Genomic DNA, 18,210 nt, shown 5'->3' with positions numbered 1-18,210 from the left:
ATGTAGATGAAATAAATGTAGGACTTATATTTACGGTGTAAATCACAATATGAGGGGAACTGTGGCGCTTGGTGGAGGTGTGCGCTCTACGAGTGCTTTTCTAATTTACAGAGAACTCGTCAGCCGCATTAATGCTGGCTGAGCAGTTTACTCCTTGCCGCTATTACAGCATTGGTTCTGTTGCTGCTGTGTTGTGCAATACAGTGTTCCCTCAATTATCGTGACGGATAGGTTCCCAAAATATCCCCCAATAAGTGAAATCCGTGAAGTAGCCAACTTTATTTTTTTACAATTATTAAATATTTTAAGGCTGTAAAACCTCTCACTATAAACTTAATACGCTTTTCTTAGACAAGCATTAACATGTTCTCACATTTCTCTCTCATTTAAACACCCTCAAAAAAGTTTAAACCTTTGTTTGAATTTTAATGATCAACGAGGTTGGACACAAGAAATTATTACGTGACTCACGTGTATTTCACTCCTCTGACTGTGCCTCTTCGTCTTGCCGCCTGAGCGATTTTGTATCCTTGTTAAAACACATTGCTCCTGTCGTCGTACTTGCCTCCTCCTCAAACCGAAGATTCCTACAGCCTCAACTTCTACCTTCCTTCAGCATGTCCAGAAGTCCAACTTTTTGTGAGGTTGTTGGATTCCTCTTCCTTGCAAACATACAGCGTTCAGAGTCACACGGTTAGCTTCTTCTTCTATTGTTTATTGGCAGTTGGCAGGCAGCTCACACGGTTACCTACTTTGCTAGCGATGACCACAACAGCAGACGGCACAAAGGAGATTGATTGACAATGGTCTACAGCCAATCAGGACGCAAAAGGCAATGCAGTGCAGACAGAACATAGATAAGAGAGAGACACAGCCACAACAGTACAACACTCAACTTCCCACAATGCAATTCTTCCTAAAGGGCCAGGCTCTCACATTGGCGTTCACACACTGTACAAAAAAGCACTAAAATTAGACGCAAACAAATCAGCCAAACAGCGAGGCGGCGAAAGGTGAACTGCGATGGCACGAAGGAACACTGTACACCTGATAATAAATGACCAAGTGGTCAGAGATCTATGTTTTCCTTTTGACTTTCTCATGCACTCCAAATCATTATTAAAGTACAAAAAATATTATAGTGTTGAGAATGGAGGACACCAAAAATGGCACCACATCTTAAGACTCACCAGCTGCTAATCTTCTCCAACGGAATTGATTGCTTTGGACTAAATGCAATTGGTTCCTGTCATATAGAGAACGGGTGCTCATCTCCACTCCCTCACTAGAGTAAACCTTCATTTTAAGTCCACATCTTGTCAAAACCCGCCAAGTCACATTTTGCGGTCCGCGACTTGACAGGAAAGACTACTGTAAATGCGCCCCGCAAGGTCTAAGTCAGCGGTCTCAAACTTGTGGCCCGTGGGCCATTCGTGGCCCGCCGAGTTACATTTTGCAGCCCGCGACTTATTTTTAAAGATGACTGTAATACGGCCTGCGACAAGGCAATGTTACTCATAGGATGCACACATAAGCCTACACTGAACTAAGAGTGAGTGAGTCACTTAAAAAATGTCCAAAAATTCCACCCATTTTCTATACCGCATGTCTTCATGAGGGTCACAGGTAAACTGGAGCCTATCCCAGCTGAATGCAGCAAAATATAAACTGTGAAATTATTTTTTTATTTATTTGATTCACCCTATTACTGTATCAAAATATTATTGTTATTGTGAGCCATGTATCCCGTGTCGTATCGTGAGGTACCCCAAGATTCCCAGCCCTACTCCTAATACTTGATGCGGCCCAGCCTCACTCAGACTCTACCTCCAGCGGCCCCCAGGTAAATTAGGTTTGAGACCCCTGAAGTAAATAATAATGCCCAGTGTAGCGGGGGAAAGCCACAGTTCTGTATCATTTTCGGCTGACTCTTTATTACACTTCTTAAATTCTGCATCAATAAGGAAGTTACATTCCTAGTGACCCACAGTGAGCCTTCTGTGCACATAGCTAGACCCATAGCACCTCAAAGGCCTCTCTGTCCAAGTCTACACCCTAAAAAATTCATAGAACTCCACCATCTGTGAACATGAGCCAGACCAACACTGATCTTTCTGTGCTCACTTTAAAAGTTGCACAAATGCATGCATCTATTTTGAATTTGTAAAGAAGTAAGTGGGAATATGCACATGATTAATCCAAAGAAATGTAAAATGTGAAAATACAGTATATATGTGTCTCCAGCAGTAATACACTGGCTGTGGGTGTGAGATGCTGTGACTTACTGTACATCTCAGCATATATGAGCACTCTCTTTAATTAAAAGCACATTAATCATAGCTTTGGCTTGGTATTTTAATAAGACATGCAGTGTTACTGTTACAAATGTAACAGCACAATAATCAACTTTGTACAACTTATTACACGGTTGTTGTGCCTTTTCGAACAGGAAGCAATGACACTTGATTAAAAAAAAAGAAAAAAAAAGAATATACTCACCTTGACAGCTACAGTTGTAATTTTCAGGTGAAAATGGTTTCGGAATTAGTAGAATATAAGATTATATAAGGCTGTCACTGAAGAAATAGAATGGAAGAATAAAATGACTCACTCCTGAAGCGTGACAGACACAAATGAGCAAAGATTCCACCAAAAAAACCGCTGCATGCAGGAGGCGGAGACTTGTCGCTGAGCCAAAAAAGAGCCAATTACAGATAAGAAGCAAGTGGCGTCATATAAGGGCGGGGCTTGTGGTTCTCCTTGTATAGTTTCATGACGTCCTTCGGGGACCCCCAATGACGGACATAATAATATAAGGTTACTAAAACCTTTCACTCGCTAACTTTATGTAAATATTGTGTATTTATTTCTGCGACTGGCGCCTGTTAAGGAAGAGAGACTCATGACAAAAACTATCAAGTAGCGACGTATGAAAGTGGCTCCTGTACAAGGAAGCTAATATGAAGTTATACTGCCACCTACTGGCTACACTGCGGAGTCGCAGATTTGTAGGTAAGACGCATGCCCTCAAATGAAACACTACAACGTACTATAGTTTTAGGAAACAAATGTAGTAATTGTCAACACATTTTGGTGATTTGCTTAAAGTTGAGAGGTACAAAGACTCTAAATATTACTAGAAATTATATATAATTGTGACCTAATGGAATGCAATACAAGACCTGTATTGAATTGGTGATGTTGCAAAGATAACAAGGTAAATTTTTAGGATTTAACAGTATTGTGGTTGCACCATTTAGTCACTAGAGGGCAGGCCAAATATTAGAAGCAGCTCTGAACATGATGCAGAGCAGTTCTATAATGCTTGAATAATAAACATACATTTAATACTTCCAGTGCAAAAAAAAACCAGCATATAAAATGATGTGCACAGGCAAATGCACAATGGAGGCAACCGTTTATTTAACATACAGAAGCAGCAAACGAATGTCTTAATGTTAAGCCGTATAGATATAAGAGATGCAACCTTGGGCCCACTGTGTTTTATTCTGAAAGCACAAATGAAAGAATGTTACATCATTCAAAGCTGAGGATGGGGGCCTCAAGGACTTTGTGTCAAAAGCATCGTTTTACAAAGGGTCGATTTGAAAGCAACAGATTGTAGAGTGCAGTGAGTAGAAAAAACATTTCTTTCCCTTTCACAATGTTAAGATACAAGGTTACTGCAGCAGGAGTTATAAAGACAAACACTGCAGTCATCTCCGGCCACTAGAAGCCTTATATAAGACAGTGATTGTGTTGTATTCCATCCATCCATTTTCTATACCACTCCTCCTCATTAGGGTCACGGGGGTATGCGGAGCCTATCACAGCTGACTTTGGTACACCCTGGACTGGTCGCCACATATAGACAAACAACCACTCACGCTTACATTTACATACTCACAGTCCCCATTTAACCTAACATGCATGTTAGGGAGGAAACCGGAGTAGCCGGAGAAAACACACGCACGGGGAAAACATGCAAACTCCACATTTTCGAACCCAGGTCTTCCCGACCTCCTGACTGTGACTGTGTGGCCAACATGCTAACCACTAGACCGCCGTACTAGACCACTGTGTTGTACTCATTTGCTCCAAATAATATTGCAAACATGCTCTATTTCAAGAGGGTAGGGAATATTGTTTGGATTTTTTAATCAGGGTGCAAGAATCCAATACATTTATAACCTTGAATATCAATTTTTATTGTGAACTTGTATACAAATTCTTTAGTTTTAGGTGAGGCACGTAAAAGCCACATAAATTAAATATCACTAAAAAGGAATGAAATGACTACAGAATTCTGAACATCTCATTAAATGTACTGAATTTGATCAGATGGGCATAGATAGATGTGCAAGAAATAAAACAGCCTGCATCTTTCTGGTCAAAAGTTGAATTGTGTAGATGTCTGTCTCCAGCCATCCATTTTCTACTATTTGAACAAAAAGTGTAAAGATTTGCAGTACATGTTATACTGTATCTGGGGAGATGAATCAGAGCATTTGCACATAGACCTGAAAGAGAAGTGACAAGACGTTAAAAATCAGGCGAGTCCAGTTGCTCTGATTCAACACTCAGTAGGTATGTTTAATAAGAATAGGGGCACCATTTCTTGTGTATACCGCCCCTCTGCCTGGGCCAATATATCGAATTGGGCATAAAACACCTCCCAGTACCGTCATACTGTACCTGGTAGTCGTAATTGTGGGTGTAATTCCCCCGTTGAACACAACGTGAGCTTTCACTTTATGCCGGACAGTGCATAGTGCATTAAGTCCATACTCGATACTGGCGTGAGGTGCTTTCACGGACATTGGGTCATTACACAATTTTTGGAAACGGCTTTGTGACTCACTTTTGGGTCGCAACCCACCAGTTGAGAATCACTGCTATATCCTATATATTTTTTCTCTAGAAAAAAGTCGGGTCGTCTTACATTCAGTGTCTGGAGATTTATACGTGCAAACAAGTAGGTGGTTCCCAAAGACTTTTCACCTAGCCAGTCAAGAGCTTTTCTTCCTGTCACTCACAAACCAGGAGAGATGTGTCCGTGACACAGAGAACCAAAGCTTATTGTCAAAGCTTATCTTCGGGGTCGTCTTATATTTTGTCCAATATGGGGACGTTTTCATCTTTCACCTTGAGTTAAGTCTCAAGTAAAGACGTGCAAGTCCGAGTCAAGTCTTCAGTCAAGACAACACAGGTCAAGTAAAATCCAAAGTCATAGGCTGGAGTCCTTACAAGTCATAAGCACTGCTTCATGTTTATCAAAGAAAATGCCATTTTAACCAAGTAACAATCTATTCAATTTCACAAATACAATGAGTGCATTTTGAATTGTTAAATTTTTTTAATAAAATAAGACCATTGTGATTAGACTTAGTCACAGAAAAAGAGTGGTGACAGCATTCAGGATTTAGTCAGTGCACAGACATGTAATCCACCCATTCGTTGTTAGTTCTTAAACCTGATTGGGCCTTAATACGGTAGATGCATTCAACGAGGCAGAGTCAAAGGAAAAATATGTTGTCTTGCTGGAGGTTGCAAAATAACAATCACGTTAGTTAAATACTCTGAATAGGGACACATTCGTCACATACATCTAGTATTTTCAAGTCAACAGACTAAAGTCTGAGACAAATATATTTATTGTCAAGTCCAAAGTCAACAACATTGTGACTCGAATCTGACTTGAGTCTAAGTTGCGTGACTTGAGGTCACACCTCTGTTACATAGGATAAGCAAACTGGTCTAAAGAGGTGCCAAGTAAGAGAGAAAGAAGTATTTTTGACCCTGATGTCAGATTTTGCTTTTGATTTTTGTAGTGTATTTACCATAAACGCTGCTAAAGTTTATCCGTGTATGTAGTTACAGTTGATCCCATAGAAGTTATGTTTCTTGCCACTGACCACATTGTCCCTCAGGTTGACTGTATCATAATTAATGGAGCTGTTGAAGTTCTGATGGGCCTTTGTTTTTGTATAAGAACCTTGGAGGCCCAGAAGGTCACCAGCTGCACTTTCCCGACTACCGACAGCTCTTCTGACAGGTGCGATTTCAGGCAGCACAGGAAGGCGCGGCAGGTTTTGTGGCAATTCAGGTTCTTGGTCGTGTGTTTGGTTTTCGGCAAAATGCACCTTTCCTCCCTTTTTGCTGTCACAGTCACCACAAATGTTCTCCACCACTTGATTTGTGCCCGAAGACTTAGCATGTTCTGCTCCACCACGCACATGACGGTCAATTTTGTGCGGAGCTGTTGCTTCATTGCGGTCACCGACAATCTTGCGAGAGCTATGCTGGCTTCTAACAGAACGCTGTTTTGGAGGTGGAAATGGGTTCGAATACACATCAGCATAAGCGCTCCTCATGTTTTTCTCCTGTTTTTTCTTCATTCCGTGTCTAACTTTAGAGGGAACACACACATACAGGCTCCTATCTCTCTGCAAGAAAACACGATCATTAGGAAGAGTGCCATTAATGTGTAACTGCATGTTTTCTCACCTCTGTTCTCAGTGGTGCAGATTGTGAAGTTCTGCCAGTAGTGTCGTCCACTTTGACCATGTCGTCATCAATTTTATGATCAAGTTTACTATCCGCTTTGATCATGAAGTCATCAATTTTATGATCAAGTTTACTATCTGACTGCAATCCTTTCAAAAAAAGAAAAACAGTACTGTCACCAGAACAACCATGGTGGTGGCAGCATGCATTTGGCCTTTAGATAAATTTGAGGCATTAGGTCTGGCGTATCCAAAGTGCAGCCCAAGGGACATTTTTGGCCATCAGCTCGGGTTTTTATTGTCCCTTGGCATATTCTAAAAATCATATCAATTCATTATTAGTTGAATACACTATTAGATATTACACTAATTTGCTTTGTCACTATGACAAAAATATAATGCTAAGACGTAGTTTTGTTGAGACATTTATTGACCTACACTGGATTGGTTTTAGCATCTTCACTGCACATAATGCATCAAAATGGCCCCCACATCCTTACATTTTCCTGTATGCTATATTCATACTTTTACTTTTTATTTTATTATTTCATTTATTGGCAGCAGTTTTCAAATCTTTATGTTTCATTTTAAAAATCCTTAAACCTCTTTACAAAAAAAGCTATGTAATTTTATGTTTTGCATTTTTTTCCCATACTGTACCAAAAATTACTGTTATATGCGTAATGATTACAACGTACCGTTAAACCCCGAATAGTCATTATAGTCACTCTGTAGGAGGCATACGTCAGCCAAGCAAGGTCAAACTGTTAAGAAAAGCGGAAGAAAATAGTGCAGCTTTGTTTTATTTATTTGATGAAGGATGGCAGATGGGCTGCACCATTATTATTGTGTGTAAACAGTTGCATTGATGCTTATAGTGACTCAAAAGGTCAAAATATAGACCAATGCACTTGTATCTGGATCCTCAACAAATATGAATGGCTTCCTCCTTGGCCCATGTGTCACCCCTCTACAAAATTTTCCATGGCTAGTTAATGTCAGTGTTTGGAGGCCCCTTAGTGGCCTCTGCCCTGCTCACATACAGTAGTTGCAATTCAGTGTCTATTTTTGCTGCTTGCATGCAATATTAAGCAAGCGATTACCTTTGTAGTCCATCTGATAAGAGGTGATCCAGTGCATCTTATCCAAACTTTTTGACATGTTGTGTGTCCGCTCAGATGCTGTCAAATCCCCTGGTAGTTTGGGGTTTGGCAATACTGCCTTTGTGGGAGCGGGGTACAGGGCATGTCTTACTCCTCTCACTGGTTTTGGACGCTGCAAACATCAGCAGGTGTAAGGTAATATGTACATGTAGAGACAATACACAGAATTTTGTACTTATTCACATCTATGAAGCCATGGTCTCCTGTCCATTTGGCTGTATTCTCACTTGTTGGTGTCTCCAAGACCTCATGCCTGTATGGACCACCTGTATGATTAAATGAAAATATATTTACAGAGATATTTTATCCAAATATTTGCACTGTACCTTTAGTTTTGCTGCGCAGAGTAACATTTGGTGGTGCGGGTGGGACAATGGGGCTGATAAAAGGGAACGGTGTTGCCCTGACTCCTGTTTGAGGACCACCTGAAGATCTAAAGGAAGGGAACATCGCAAAGCGGGAGATGTGGGATGCATAGGGATGTTCTCTTGGAGCTCTTGGAGTCTTTATTATTATGTCCCTGTGTTTAAAGATCATTCAGTGTTCAATTTGGGGTAAGTTGGGGTGCATTTTTGTACAAGGAATCCTCTTAGTAGCCATACTCACACTAAATTGACATCGGTGGGTTTTGGTATGCTGAGAAAGGACACATCATCATGGTCATCATTCTGTGTCACTGTCTTGTTGTAATGTATGGCTCATACTGATACAAACAAGATTACCCACAGTCGATCATTGAGGCGCACATCACTTTTCTTTGTGTCATCAGTGATGTCACGGTGACTAGAGAAATGCATAATTAGGATATTTTAAATTCATTTGTTAGCTTTTGGGTAGGATTATTTGTCCATATGCTCACTTTGGTATGATGCTGTTGTTTAGCAAGGGGGACTCCATCGGGCTACAGGAACTCTAATAGCAGATTAAACAGCAGAACAGATATTTCCACCAAAACCTCACTTATTAGTGAAATTACATTGGATTAAAGCAGGGGTCTCAAACCCAATTTACCTGGGGGCCGCTGGAGGTAGAGTCTGAGTGAGGCTGGGCCGCATCAAGTATTAGGAGTAGGGCTGGGAATCTTGGGGTACCTCACGATATGACACGCGATACATGGCTCACAATAACAATAATATCTTGATACAGTAATAGGGTGAATCAAATAAATAAATAAATAATTTAACAGTTTATATTTTGCTGCATTCAGCTGGGATAGGCTCCAGCTTACCCGTGACCCTAATGAAGACAAGCGGTATAGAAAATGGGTGGAATTTTTTTACCACATTTTTTAAGTGACTTACTCACTCTTAGTTCAGTGTAGGCTTATGTGTGCATCCTACGAGTAACATTGGCTTGTCGCAGGCCGTATTACAGTCATCTTTGAAGACAAGTCGCGGGCCACAAAATGTGACTCGGCGGGCCGCAAATGTCCCACGGGCCACGAGTTTGAGACCCCTGGATTAAAGGAAGAATTCTAGGAACTTGCTGGAACTTTCCAAAGGAATTGATCATTGCTGTACAGTGAAAAGTAAAATTTACGCTGAAAACCAGTAAGTTGAAACTGAAAAACAACACCACTGAAAAAAAATAAAAAGGACTGTCAATGGAAAATGATAGCCAACCAGGGGAGATCTGAAGACACTGAAAAACACATTAGAATATAAAAAAATATCTAATTTAAATACAGTGGAACCTTTGTTAGCATCATTAATCCGTTCCAGAAGGTCTGAACGTACACAAACAGCATCATTTTTCCCAAAAAGAAATTATATAAATCCAATTAATCCGTTCCAGAAAGGCAAAACTGTTGTTTTACAATTACAGTTTTACATACAGAAAACACTTTGAAATTCATATAAATACATATAAATAACGAATTAAAGGGATAAATGAACATTTAAGGTCACTTTTACCTTCATTGAAGACCTGATTCTTGTCAAAGACACGATGTCGCAGCAAGATCAACACGGACACCGCTTGCCACGAGTTATGTCTTGAATTCAAAAGTGTTTCTCGCCTCAAGTGTCTGCTTTTCTTTTGATAACGGCTATATACCTAACCCACATATGGAGCCAAAGAATGTGCCAGCATTTGAGAAACACTATTGAATTCAAGAAATAACTCACGGCAAAATACGATACGATAGAATACGATACGATACAGTGGTGTATGTGTTGATCTCGCTGCCACATGGTGTTTTTGAACAGTCAGGTGTTCAATGAACGTAAGTAACCTTAAATGTCATGTCTGATATGCATTTATGTGCATTATTTTAACTTTGAACTGTGACAAATATAACAAATATGTGTTTAATCTGTTCTTTTAAATTTCTTGGTTTTGTGCAATTTGGAGTTGAGGGGCCGCTCTCATTCGTTGGGGATGTGGAGACTCGAATTCGAGCCCCGGCAGACCGGCATGTGCATCTTTTCCTACAATGCCAAACTGTATTTTCAATGCCAAAACTTTTTGTCTCCATATATTTCCAGTTAAACTTCAGTGAATTTCCAGTTTCAAAATATTATTTTCATTGCTCAAAAGCATTTTTATTGCCAATTTGCAATTGGTTTTTGATCAAATTTATTGATTTGGGGTTTTTTTGGAGGGGGGGGGGCTTCCATGTTTTTAGCTTCTTGGACCAAAAGCGCCCACGACCCTAATGAGGATAAGCGACATAGAAAAAGGATGGATGAATGGACCAAAAGTGATGGAATTATAATACAGAATTTCAGTGGAACCATGCACACCTCTACCAATTTAAGAATTAAAGATGAGTAAATATGCAGTAACTTTTCAAAATGAAAATATTTTGCATCATATAAGGCTATATAATGTTTAAGAAGTGTCATGCATCATGAGATTGATAGTTAGCTGCACAGCGGTCATGTATTTTTGCATTTATCCTGTTTCTGACTGTTAAAAACAATTCCATAAATGTTACTCCAACTTACCTTCAATGTCCACGTAATGGATAGGGTTTCCTTAAGAGAGAAGCATGAGGCATAGGTGATAAGGACACAACGGCGAGCAGGGGACTGAAGGCCATCCAAGGAATACAGCAGGCTGTCACAAAAACTGACAATAATGATAATGCAGCATCACAGATTGATGAAATCACAATAGGAGACCAAGTGAAGCTCAGTCTGTTTGTGATGACACATGCTGACACCAGACACTGCCTTGTCAGTGTTTGGTTACAATGGTTAGGGTTTCACTGTCTCCATTGCACTGCAACACGGAAACAAAATAGACCTCTCAACATCTTTATTAAGGAAAAGCCTCTGGCAATTTAGATCATTTCTTTTCCTTACACTGAAAAGTGCAATAAATAACAGGAGTTTCTTCAATGTTGCTGCCATTTTCCAATCAAGTACACGGTGGCTACATGTCTCTACATCAAGTGGAAAAATGATGAATGCATAGTGAACACAGTTGTTCAGTCCCCGCATGCATCAGTGCTGCTGCTGCTTCCCCTTGGACTCCAGCAGTCATGTTTTGTTCCACAAGGCTATGCTGCATTCTGCTTTTTAATTGGGATTCTCTTGAGTTTTAGTAAAATACAAATGTCCACTAGTCCAGTAACCAATTATATTGATTTGGCCCAGTGGGGAAAAAAAAGCTTGTCTCCCAATTCCTTCTACCGTACACTATAAATCATCCAAAACTTGTGGTGGTTTCATAATATGAAGACAAGGGGGTAAGAGAGGATGAAGCTAAATCTCGACAGGGTTGTACAAACAAACCGGGATTTAACCTCTGTAATTCCCAAAGTAAGCCTTAGAGAGATGTTTGAACTGTCTTAAAGCTAAGCCAGAGACTCAGCGAAGATCAAAACAAAGCTTTCCTGTAATTCCTGTCACACATTTGCAGTGTGAGGACAATATATTTATTCACTAATTTTCTATTTGTTATCTTGTGCAGGACCCTAGTGAGGATAAGCGGCATAGAAGATAGATGGCTGGTTCTTGTGCAGGGTGATGGGTGAGCTGGAGCCTATCCCAGCTGACTTTGGTGGCAAGAGGCGGGCTATACCCTTGACTGGTCACCAGCCAAACATAGGGCGCATGTAGATGAACAACCATTCACATTCACACCTATGTACAGTTTAGAGTCTCTAGTTAACCCAACATGTTTTTGGATTGTGGAAACCAGAGTAAACCCACACAAGCATGGAGAGGGCATGGAAAGGTCCAAGCAGGAATTCGAACCCAGAACCACATGGCTGTGAGGCAGATGTGCTAACCACATAAACCAACAACAAATTCAAAGTGCATATAAAGGTATGAAGCTCCTCTATGATGGCGCGTTGATGATCACTTTTCTTGATTAATTTTGCTATTTCATCAGAAGCCTCACTTTATAGGAGAAACTGGCCCTGAGCTTGGAATGAATGTTTTTTTAATGCAGGTTCAGCTCAGCTCCAACAGATTTCAGCTCTTTTGTGTGGTATATCGCATTCTACTCATTTAACTTACAAGTTTTATATATACGTATTTATAGAAAATTGTACTTCCACATTAAGAGTTATGCAGTGCCCTTAAACCTATCATCATGGTGAAAAGCGCCTGACCAGCAGGGAGAGCAGAGAGCTAGTTAGGTCCAGCTCCAACACGAAGAAAGTAGACAATTATGGCTGGATGGATCCTGTTATCGTTACATGGACCAATAAGTGATTTTAATGAATGTGTATTACATCAAGAGTGAGTTACTTTGAGTGTTAGTGATAAGTATATCCACTTATTGTCTTTGTTTGTCTTTCCGTTTATTTAGACCACACATGCACACATAATGAATATGTCGTTGTGATGTTGGGAGTTCGGCGCGTCCGTCAAAGCACCTCGCGCGAGGGAGTATGTATGGTGTTGGAATTGCACTGCAATTGATGCGTTCAGGTCGGAATAAAAGTTTTAAAAGAGCGTCAGTTTTCGAGCAACTGTGCCTCCGTCTGCCGTCATAACAGAGAGATGTAGCTTGCCGTGATGCACAGGCGTTAATTACTTAAAATGTTTTTAACATCCATCCATCCATCTTCTGTGCCGCTTATCCTCACTGGGGTCGTGGGTATCCTGGAGCCTATCCCAGCTGACTTCGGGCAAGTATGTTTTTAACACCAATAATGAAATCATTTAGCTACCGAGGCCTATTGGTTAGCATGTTGGCCACACAGTCAGGTGATCGGGAATCTCTGTGTGGAGTTTGCATGTTCTCCCTGTGCGTGTGTGGGTTTTCTCCGGGTACTCTCTCACCCAAAGTCAGCTGGGATAGGCTCCAGCATACCCGCAACCCTAGTGAGGGTTAAGCGGCATAGAAGACGGAAGGATGGATGGATTTAGCGACTGACGTTAACGTGTTGTTTCTGACAGCCCTAATTTTAGGGCTAAAAAGATAGGGGCGGGTGGAGAGATCCAAATATCAGTATTATTGATACCAAGGGTAATATCAGTGTCGGATTGATGTCAGTGTGATTAGATTGATATTTTTCAGTTTATTTAGACAAATATCAGTGTGTGTTTTTGTTGTCTTGTTCATATTGTTACATAGTTTATATTGTTATGTATTGTTTGCAAACGAAAAGTCACCTGAGGGAACAAGTTTGGAAAAAGCCAAAGCATTTCAATGAAAGCCAATAGTAGTGTTTGCTCTTGCTTACTTTTTCTGCACCATTGACTTTATTTACTGTATCTAATAAAAGAGAATAAAGGATATTGTTGCACTGTCTCATATTGTTGTATTTCTATATTATTAAATTGTTCCCAAATAAGTTTTGTGATTTTTTTTCCCAAAATCTTTGTCCTGTGTTTTACTCTAATTACAGTCAGCAATATAACTTGGGTTCGAATCTCCGTTGAGCATATGTGTGGAGTCTGTATGTTCTTGCTGTGCGTGTGTGTTTTTTCTCCGGGTACTCCGGTTTCCTCCCACATTCCAAAAACATGCATGTTAGGTTAATTGGCGACTCTAAATTGTCCATAGGTATGAATGTGAGTGTGAATGGTTGTTTGTCTATATGTGCCCTGCGATTGACTGGCAACCAGTCCAGGGTGTATGTCGCCTCTCGCCCAAAGTCAGCTGGGATAGGCTCCAGCATACCCCCGCGACCCTAATGAGGAAGAAGCGGTATAGAAAATGGATGGATGGATGGATGGATGAAATTGTTGATGTGATCAAACCATCATCTCCAACAGAGCACAGCATAAGATCAAATGGTGAGCATGGAGCCCATCTGACAGGAAGTGCAGAGAAGATCATGCAGTGTTGCTTTCATGTACAACAACAATGGTGCCAGTATTCTGTACTGTGGTCTTGTTTAATGTGGTATATGAGAAATTGATTGCAAGCAATGTTGCAACAGCTAACATAGTACTGTGCAGCTGGGCAACCATAAACATACTATTATTAATGATGACATTATACAGTATAACCTGTTTTATTCACTCTTAGCAATGTGATGGTACATTTTACTGTTTTCCTCTCACTTTAATTAGCTGAATTCCTTAGACTGATATTAAAGGTGCTAGATGAAAGAATTAAGAAGGCTGTCTCCTGCTGGCCATTTTACTTGATTGCATCTATCTATCTAGCTACTTTAATACTAGCATAACTGTGTTTTATATCGTTCCACTCTAGCCCTGTGGTAGTTCACACTAGAAGGCAGAGATGCTCCGATCGATTAGGCCACCGGTCAATATCGGACCATTTCTGTCAAAACAAGTGATCAAAGCCGATCACGACAAAATGACGCGTCTAATATTGATCTTGACACAGGCTCCGCCAATCGATGCCAGTGTGTTTGATCACTCCCTTATCAAATCTATTGCTGTTCGACTCTTCTTGCATCTTTGTTTACACGCTTTGCCTAGCTGTCACTGGCTGTACTGTGGATTGGCGGCAGCTGCCGCAGGGGAAAGAACAAACACGGCAAAGCAAAGTTCTTCTCCAGCCCGTGTCAGTGCATCTGGGTCCTTCCAAGCATGATAGCTACCCAACTAGAGTTATCCGCCTAGCTTCTGGTCTTCGGACTCCGAATGTGACATTTTACCACATTGACATTTTGTTTTTCAAACAAACAAGCAATGCGGTTAGTTCAGAGCTCGTTTTTGTCCTACGGGGAAGCCACAAGTGGATATCACGTTCATGGGGTGTCGCTGAACAACTTTACTCTCTTGTTGTCATACTAATTGTGTCTTGTCCTAAAAACACTATTTGTGTGTGGTTGTTTAATGAACATAAACACATAGTGTGTCCAACCTTATGACGGTGATACTATCACAGGGGTCTGCTATCTCACCAGCTGATTTTGAGGAGCTCACAAAGGGTCAGAGAATTGCTTCAACTCTTAGTTTTGTATTATAACTATTGAATTCAGACTTTATGGCTTCATAAAATGATGAATGAGCACAAAAATAGGAGATCTGCTTGGTAAATAAAGTAGAGTACAATTAAAATCTTGCCAAGCATAAATAAAACAAATAGTTGACCGCTCTAATAATGACGAAAGTTGGGGACCCCTGCAACTTGGACACCCAGTTTATTCTGTTTTAAGTTGAGCAGGACAGATTTCGATTTATTAAAGATATTTATTTGTATTATTTTATTCTCTTAATTTTGTTATCTTGAGCTAAAAAATAATTATTGAACAGTTTATTTCCCATGTATTTGTATTACTCTAAAAAACGCATCAAATTAAATTCAGGTGGTTCAAATGGTACAAAAATTGTTTCACACAAATAAAGGCAAAAAAAACGTTAATTTTTTTTAATAATTACCTATTCGCATTGTTTAACGGCATCATAAATACATTTTAAAATGTACAGTTATTGGTTCCATGTGATCGGTATCAGTATAAGGTATCGGCCAATCTCACTCATGGATGATTGAAATCAGCAGCATAAAACCCTGATGGGAGCATCCCTACTACAACGTGGCTTATGACTGCTTTGGTGGCGGGGCGGACATCTCAGAAGCACCCGCTGCTGCTCAGTGAGAACACAAACTGCTAATCAATACGTGCTTTCACTTTTAAGTACCCAAATACCAGAAAACTCCCCAACGACGGCAGAAAAAGTAGCTAGATTTGTCGCCAGTCGCTTTTGGGAAAATATGTCGCCAAGAGAGTTTGGAATGTCACCAGATTTAGAGACAAAGTCGCCAAGTTGGCAACACTGAGCCCGAGCACTACAATGTTGCCTAGTACTAAAATCGAATCCGGTTTCCAAAAAGGAAAGCGAGAAAGGAGAGGAAAGAAAGGCAAAAGAAGGAGATTGGATACTACAACTAGGGTTGCCAACCTTCCCTTGAAAAACAGAACAACAATAAAGGTAAAAGTGTTATTCATTTCCATTACATTTGTCATTTATCTGTATTTCGCTTAGTTTTCTACATGTAAAACTTTAATTATTCTCTATTAAATGTGTTCTGTGTTATTATTTTTTTGGTATCTGAAACAGATTAACTGGATTTACATTATTTCTAATGAAAAAAATGTATTCAGTTCTGGTACATTTTGTTTTCCGTTGGATCTTTTGGAACAGATTAATGACGAAAACCGAGTCTCAAGCATCGATGGGAACTGGGACTAACATTCCCATTCTCCCGGGATCATTTAAAGTTTTTATTTCGATTCCTAGATTCAATGCCCACTTCGTCAACTGGAAGTAATAGTCACAAACACCACCGAAGAAGAAGCCGGCAAGCAACAGCGAAGCGGAAGGGGCTAGAAAGTTTGGATTAACGTTATAAAAATCAACGGTTGGCTCAGTGCAACATTTGTAACAACAATGATATGCAAAGGACTTTCTAACATTTATATTCAAGTTGAATGGTTTGATATTTATACATTGGTTGAAAATAGCTGCATAAGAAATTCGTAGTAAAGTTGATATCATCATCAATATCATTAAACAATTCATGGGGAAGTTCAGACATTCCATCAAAAACAAACTCTGGTTAGCGCCCTCATTAAAATCATGCAAACTTTTATGACCCTGCCTTTTAAAAGCACCAGAATCAAGAATAGTTAGGAACCGTAATCGAAACGAGGAATCGGAATTGGAACCGGAATCGTTCAAATTCAAATGATGCCCAACTCTATTCCACTGTAATACGATTATACTGTTCCACTCCTTTCCTGTGGGTGGCGGTAATGCGCATTTCAAAGTGATTGGCTAATGCCAATTAAAGTACACGAAAACCTTCTTCCGGGTTGCTCTTGTATGCTTTGATAATTGACTAAATGGAATTGTTTAAGTACTTTTTCCGACATAAACACATACATACATGTATAGATGCTTTTACCCACCTGGTGAAGGTGAAGTAACTTGAAATGACCTAGATTTGTTTCTGGATAGAATGTAATGTTTTCCACACCTGTAGCTGCTAGTTGATAAAATGGCGTTCACCTGGGTAATGAATGGATTTACGTTAGACGGGCAGCCCCTCCGTGCAGTTTCACTCATGTTCCAGCATTCGAGCGCGTCGTTTGCTCCTCACAGCATCTCACACCATGATGGCTTCTGACTTCTCTGACATAGAGGCGTTTTTGGACGGACACCCCGACCTCTTTGAGGAGTATCTGGTTCGAAAAGCCAAGTGCGAGCACATTAGCAGGTGGATGAGGGAACACCAGGCCCCGAAAGTATCCACAGCCGAGGAGAGACGCTTCCCAGCCAAGGACCCCGCTCTCTGGCCGGCCAATCCGGACGCTCTCCGGCGCAGGTCGTCTCACCTGGAGCTTCGGCGCAACTTCGCCCGGTCCAAAGCCACCACGGCACACCGAACTTACGACGAGCACGCCAGCTTCAGCCAGCAGGACCCTCAGTCTAGCATGAGGCGCCGCGCGCTCCTGCGTAAAGCCAGCTCCCTGCCTCCCACCACGGCGCACATCCTCAGCGCCCTGCTGGAGTCTAGAGTCAGCGTACCCCAGTATGCATCCACGGCCACCGACCACAAGTGTCGGCTCAGGGAGACCAACGAGAGGGAGTTCTTCCTCGAGCTGGTTAAGGACATCTCCAACGATCTGGACTTGACCAACCTGAGCTATAAGATCCTGATCAACGTGTGCATCCTTGTGGACGCAGACAGATGCTCCCTCTTCTTGGTGGAGGGACCGGCGCACAAGAGGACACTGGTGTCCAAGTTGTTTGACGTGCACTCGGGGACCACAATCAGACCTTCATCCAACACCCTCAACTCCAACGAGGTGCAGGTGTCTTGGGGAAAGGGCATCATTGGATATGTGGCAGAGCATGGAGAGACTGTCAACATCTCCAACGCATATGAGGTAAAAAAAAAAAAAAAAATGCTCCCATTAAATAAAATGCCACTATACAATAACATGTGCAGTTTATCTTTAAATACACACTTTGGCACAGGGCATATGTACTAAATAGCTGTCATAATACAGTGGGAGCACTGCAGAACCTGGTTGTTATCTAACAAAATTTGAGGGAAATAAGCCTTTTGCTTGCAAAAACATTGGGTCATGGAAACGTGGTGGTTAAAGACAAGTGTTGCAGGTATTTGTATCGTCTTTACTATATATCATG

General features: G+C 40.8%; 3 protein-coding genes across 11 annotated transcripts in view; 1 reads left to right on the top strand and 2 right to left on the bottom strand.

Annotated features, from left to right (window-relative positions):
• The window catches only part of osbpl3b (oxysterol binding protein-like 3b), a 64,807-nt gene extending 62,173 nt beyond the window's left edge, over positions 1-2,634 (bottom strand). For all 3 annotated transcript variants that reach the window (XM_054781911.1, XM_054781913.1, XM_054781914.1), the window contains exon 1: positions 2,500-2,634. The gene's annotated coding sequence lies outside the window, so the exon portion shown is untranslated. The remainder of the gene's footprint in view (positions 1-2,499) is intronic.
• An 898-nt stretch (positions 2,635-3,532) lies between these two features.
• On the bottom strand, positions 3,533-17,883 carry LOC129185538 (uncharacterized protein C7orf31 homolog). Of its 5 annotated transcripts, none has more exons than XM_054782739.1 (11): positions 17,065-17,883; positions 10,618-10,729; positions 8,681-9,310; positions 8,529-8,581; positions 8,396-8,452; positions 8,276-8,305; positions 7,996-8,189; positions 7,853-7,935; positions 7,610-7,781; positions 6,508-6,656; positions 3,533-6,446 (listed from the first exon to the last, which is right to left on the bottom strand). In XM_054782739.1, exons 4-11 carry the CDS (start codon positions 8,564-8,566, stop codon positions 5,859-5,861), a joined length of 1,311 nt encoding a protein of 436 aa, XP_054638714.1. In that variant the 5' UTR covers positions 8,567-8,581; positions 8,681-9,310; positions 10,618-10,729; positions 17,065-17,883; the 3' UTR covers positions 3,533-5,858. The 5 variants fall into 5 exon arrangements, with proteins under 5 accessions (XP_054638714.1, XP_054638718.1, XP_054638716.1 ...); XM_054782743.1 differs by having other exon boundaries at positions 3,533-4,520; XM_054782741.1 differs by having other exon boundaries at positions 8,681-8,760.
• pde11al (phosphodiesterase 11a, like) overlaps positions 16,867-18,210 on the top strand; it is a 21,633-nt gene continuing 20,289 nt past the window's right edge. For all 3 annotated transcript variants that reach the window (XM_054782737.1, XM_054782735.1, XM_054782738.1), the window contains exon 1: positions 16,867-17,945. In XM_054782737.1, coding sequence (XP_054638712.1) covers positions 17,169-17,945 — 777 coding nt within the window. In that variant the 5' untranslated portion in view covers positions 16,867-17,168. The remainder of the gene's footprint in view (positions 17,946-18,210) is intronic.

The sequence above is a fragment of the Dunckerocampus dactyliophorus genome, chromosome 7 (genome assembly GCF_027744805.1).
Source record: "Dunckerocampus dactyliophorus isolate RoL2022-P2 chromosome 7, RoL_Ddac_1.1, whole genome shotgun sequence".
Lineage (NCBI taxonomy): Eukaryota > Metazoa > Chordata > Actinopteri > Syngnathiformes > Syngnathidae > Dunckerocampus > Dunckerocampus dactyliophorus.
This window is presented reverse-complemented; position numbering and strand designations above follow the sequence as displayed.

Bases quoted from the DNA above. Each gene is read 5' to 3' on its own strand.
- LOC129185538 (XM_054782739.1), bottom strand. From the start codon at position 8,566: ATGGAGTCCCCCTTGCTAAACAACAGCATCATACCAAA. The intron at 8,190-8,275 runs GTGAGTATGGCT...CTTTAAACACAG, and splicing joins CCCACCGATGTCAATTTAGT to GGACATAATAATAAAGACTC. The intron at 6,657-7,609 runs GTAATCGCTTGC...TTTTTTTGAAAG, and splicing joins TTATCAGATGGACTACAAAG to GATTGCAGTCAGATAGTAAA.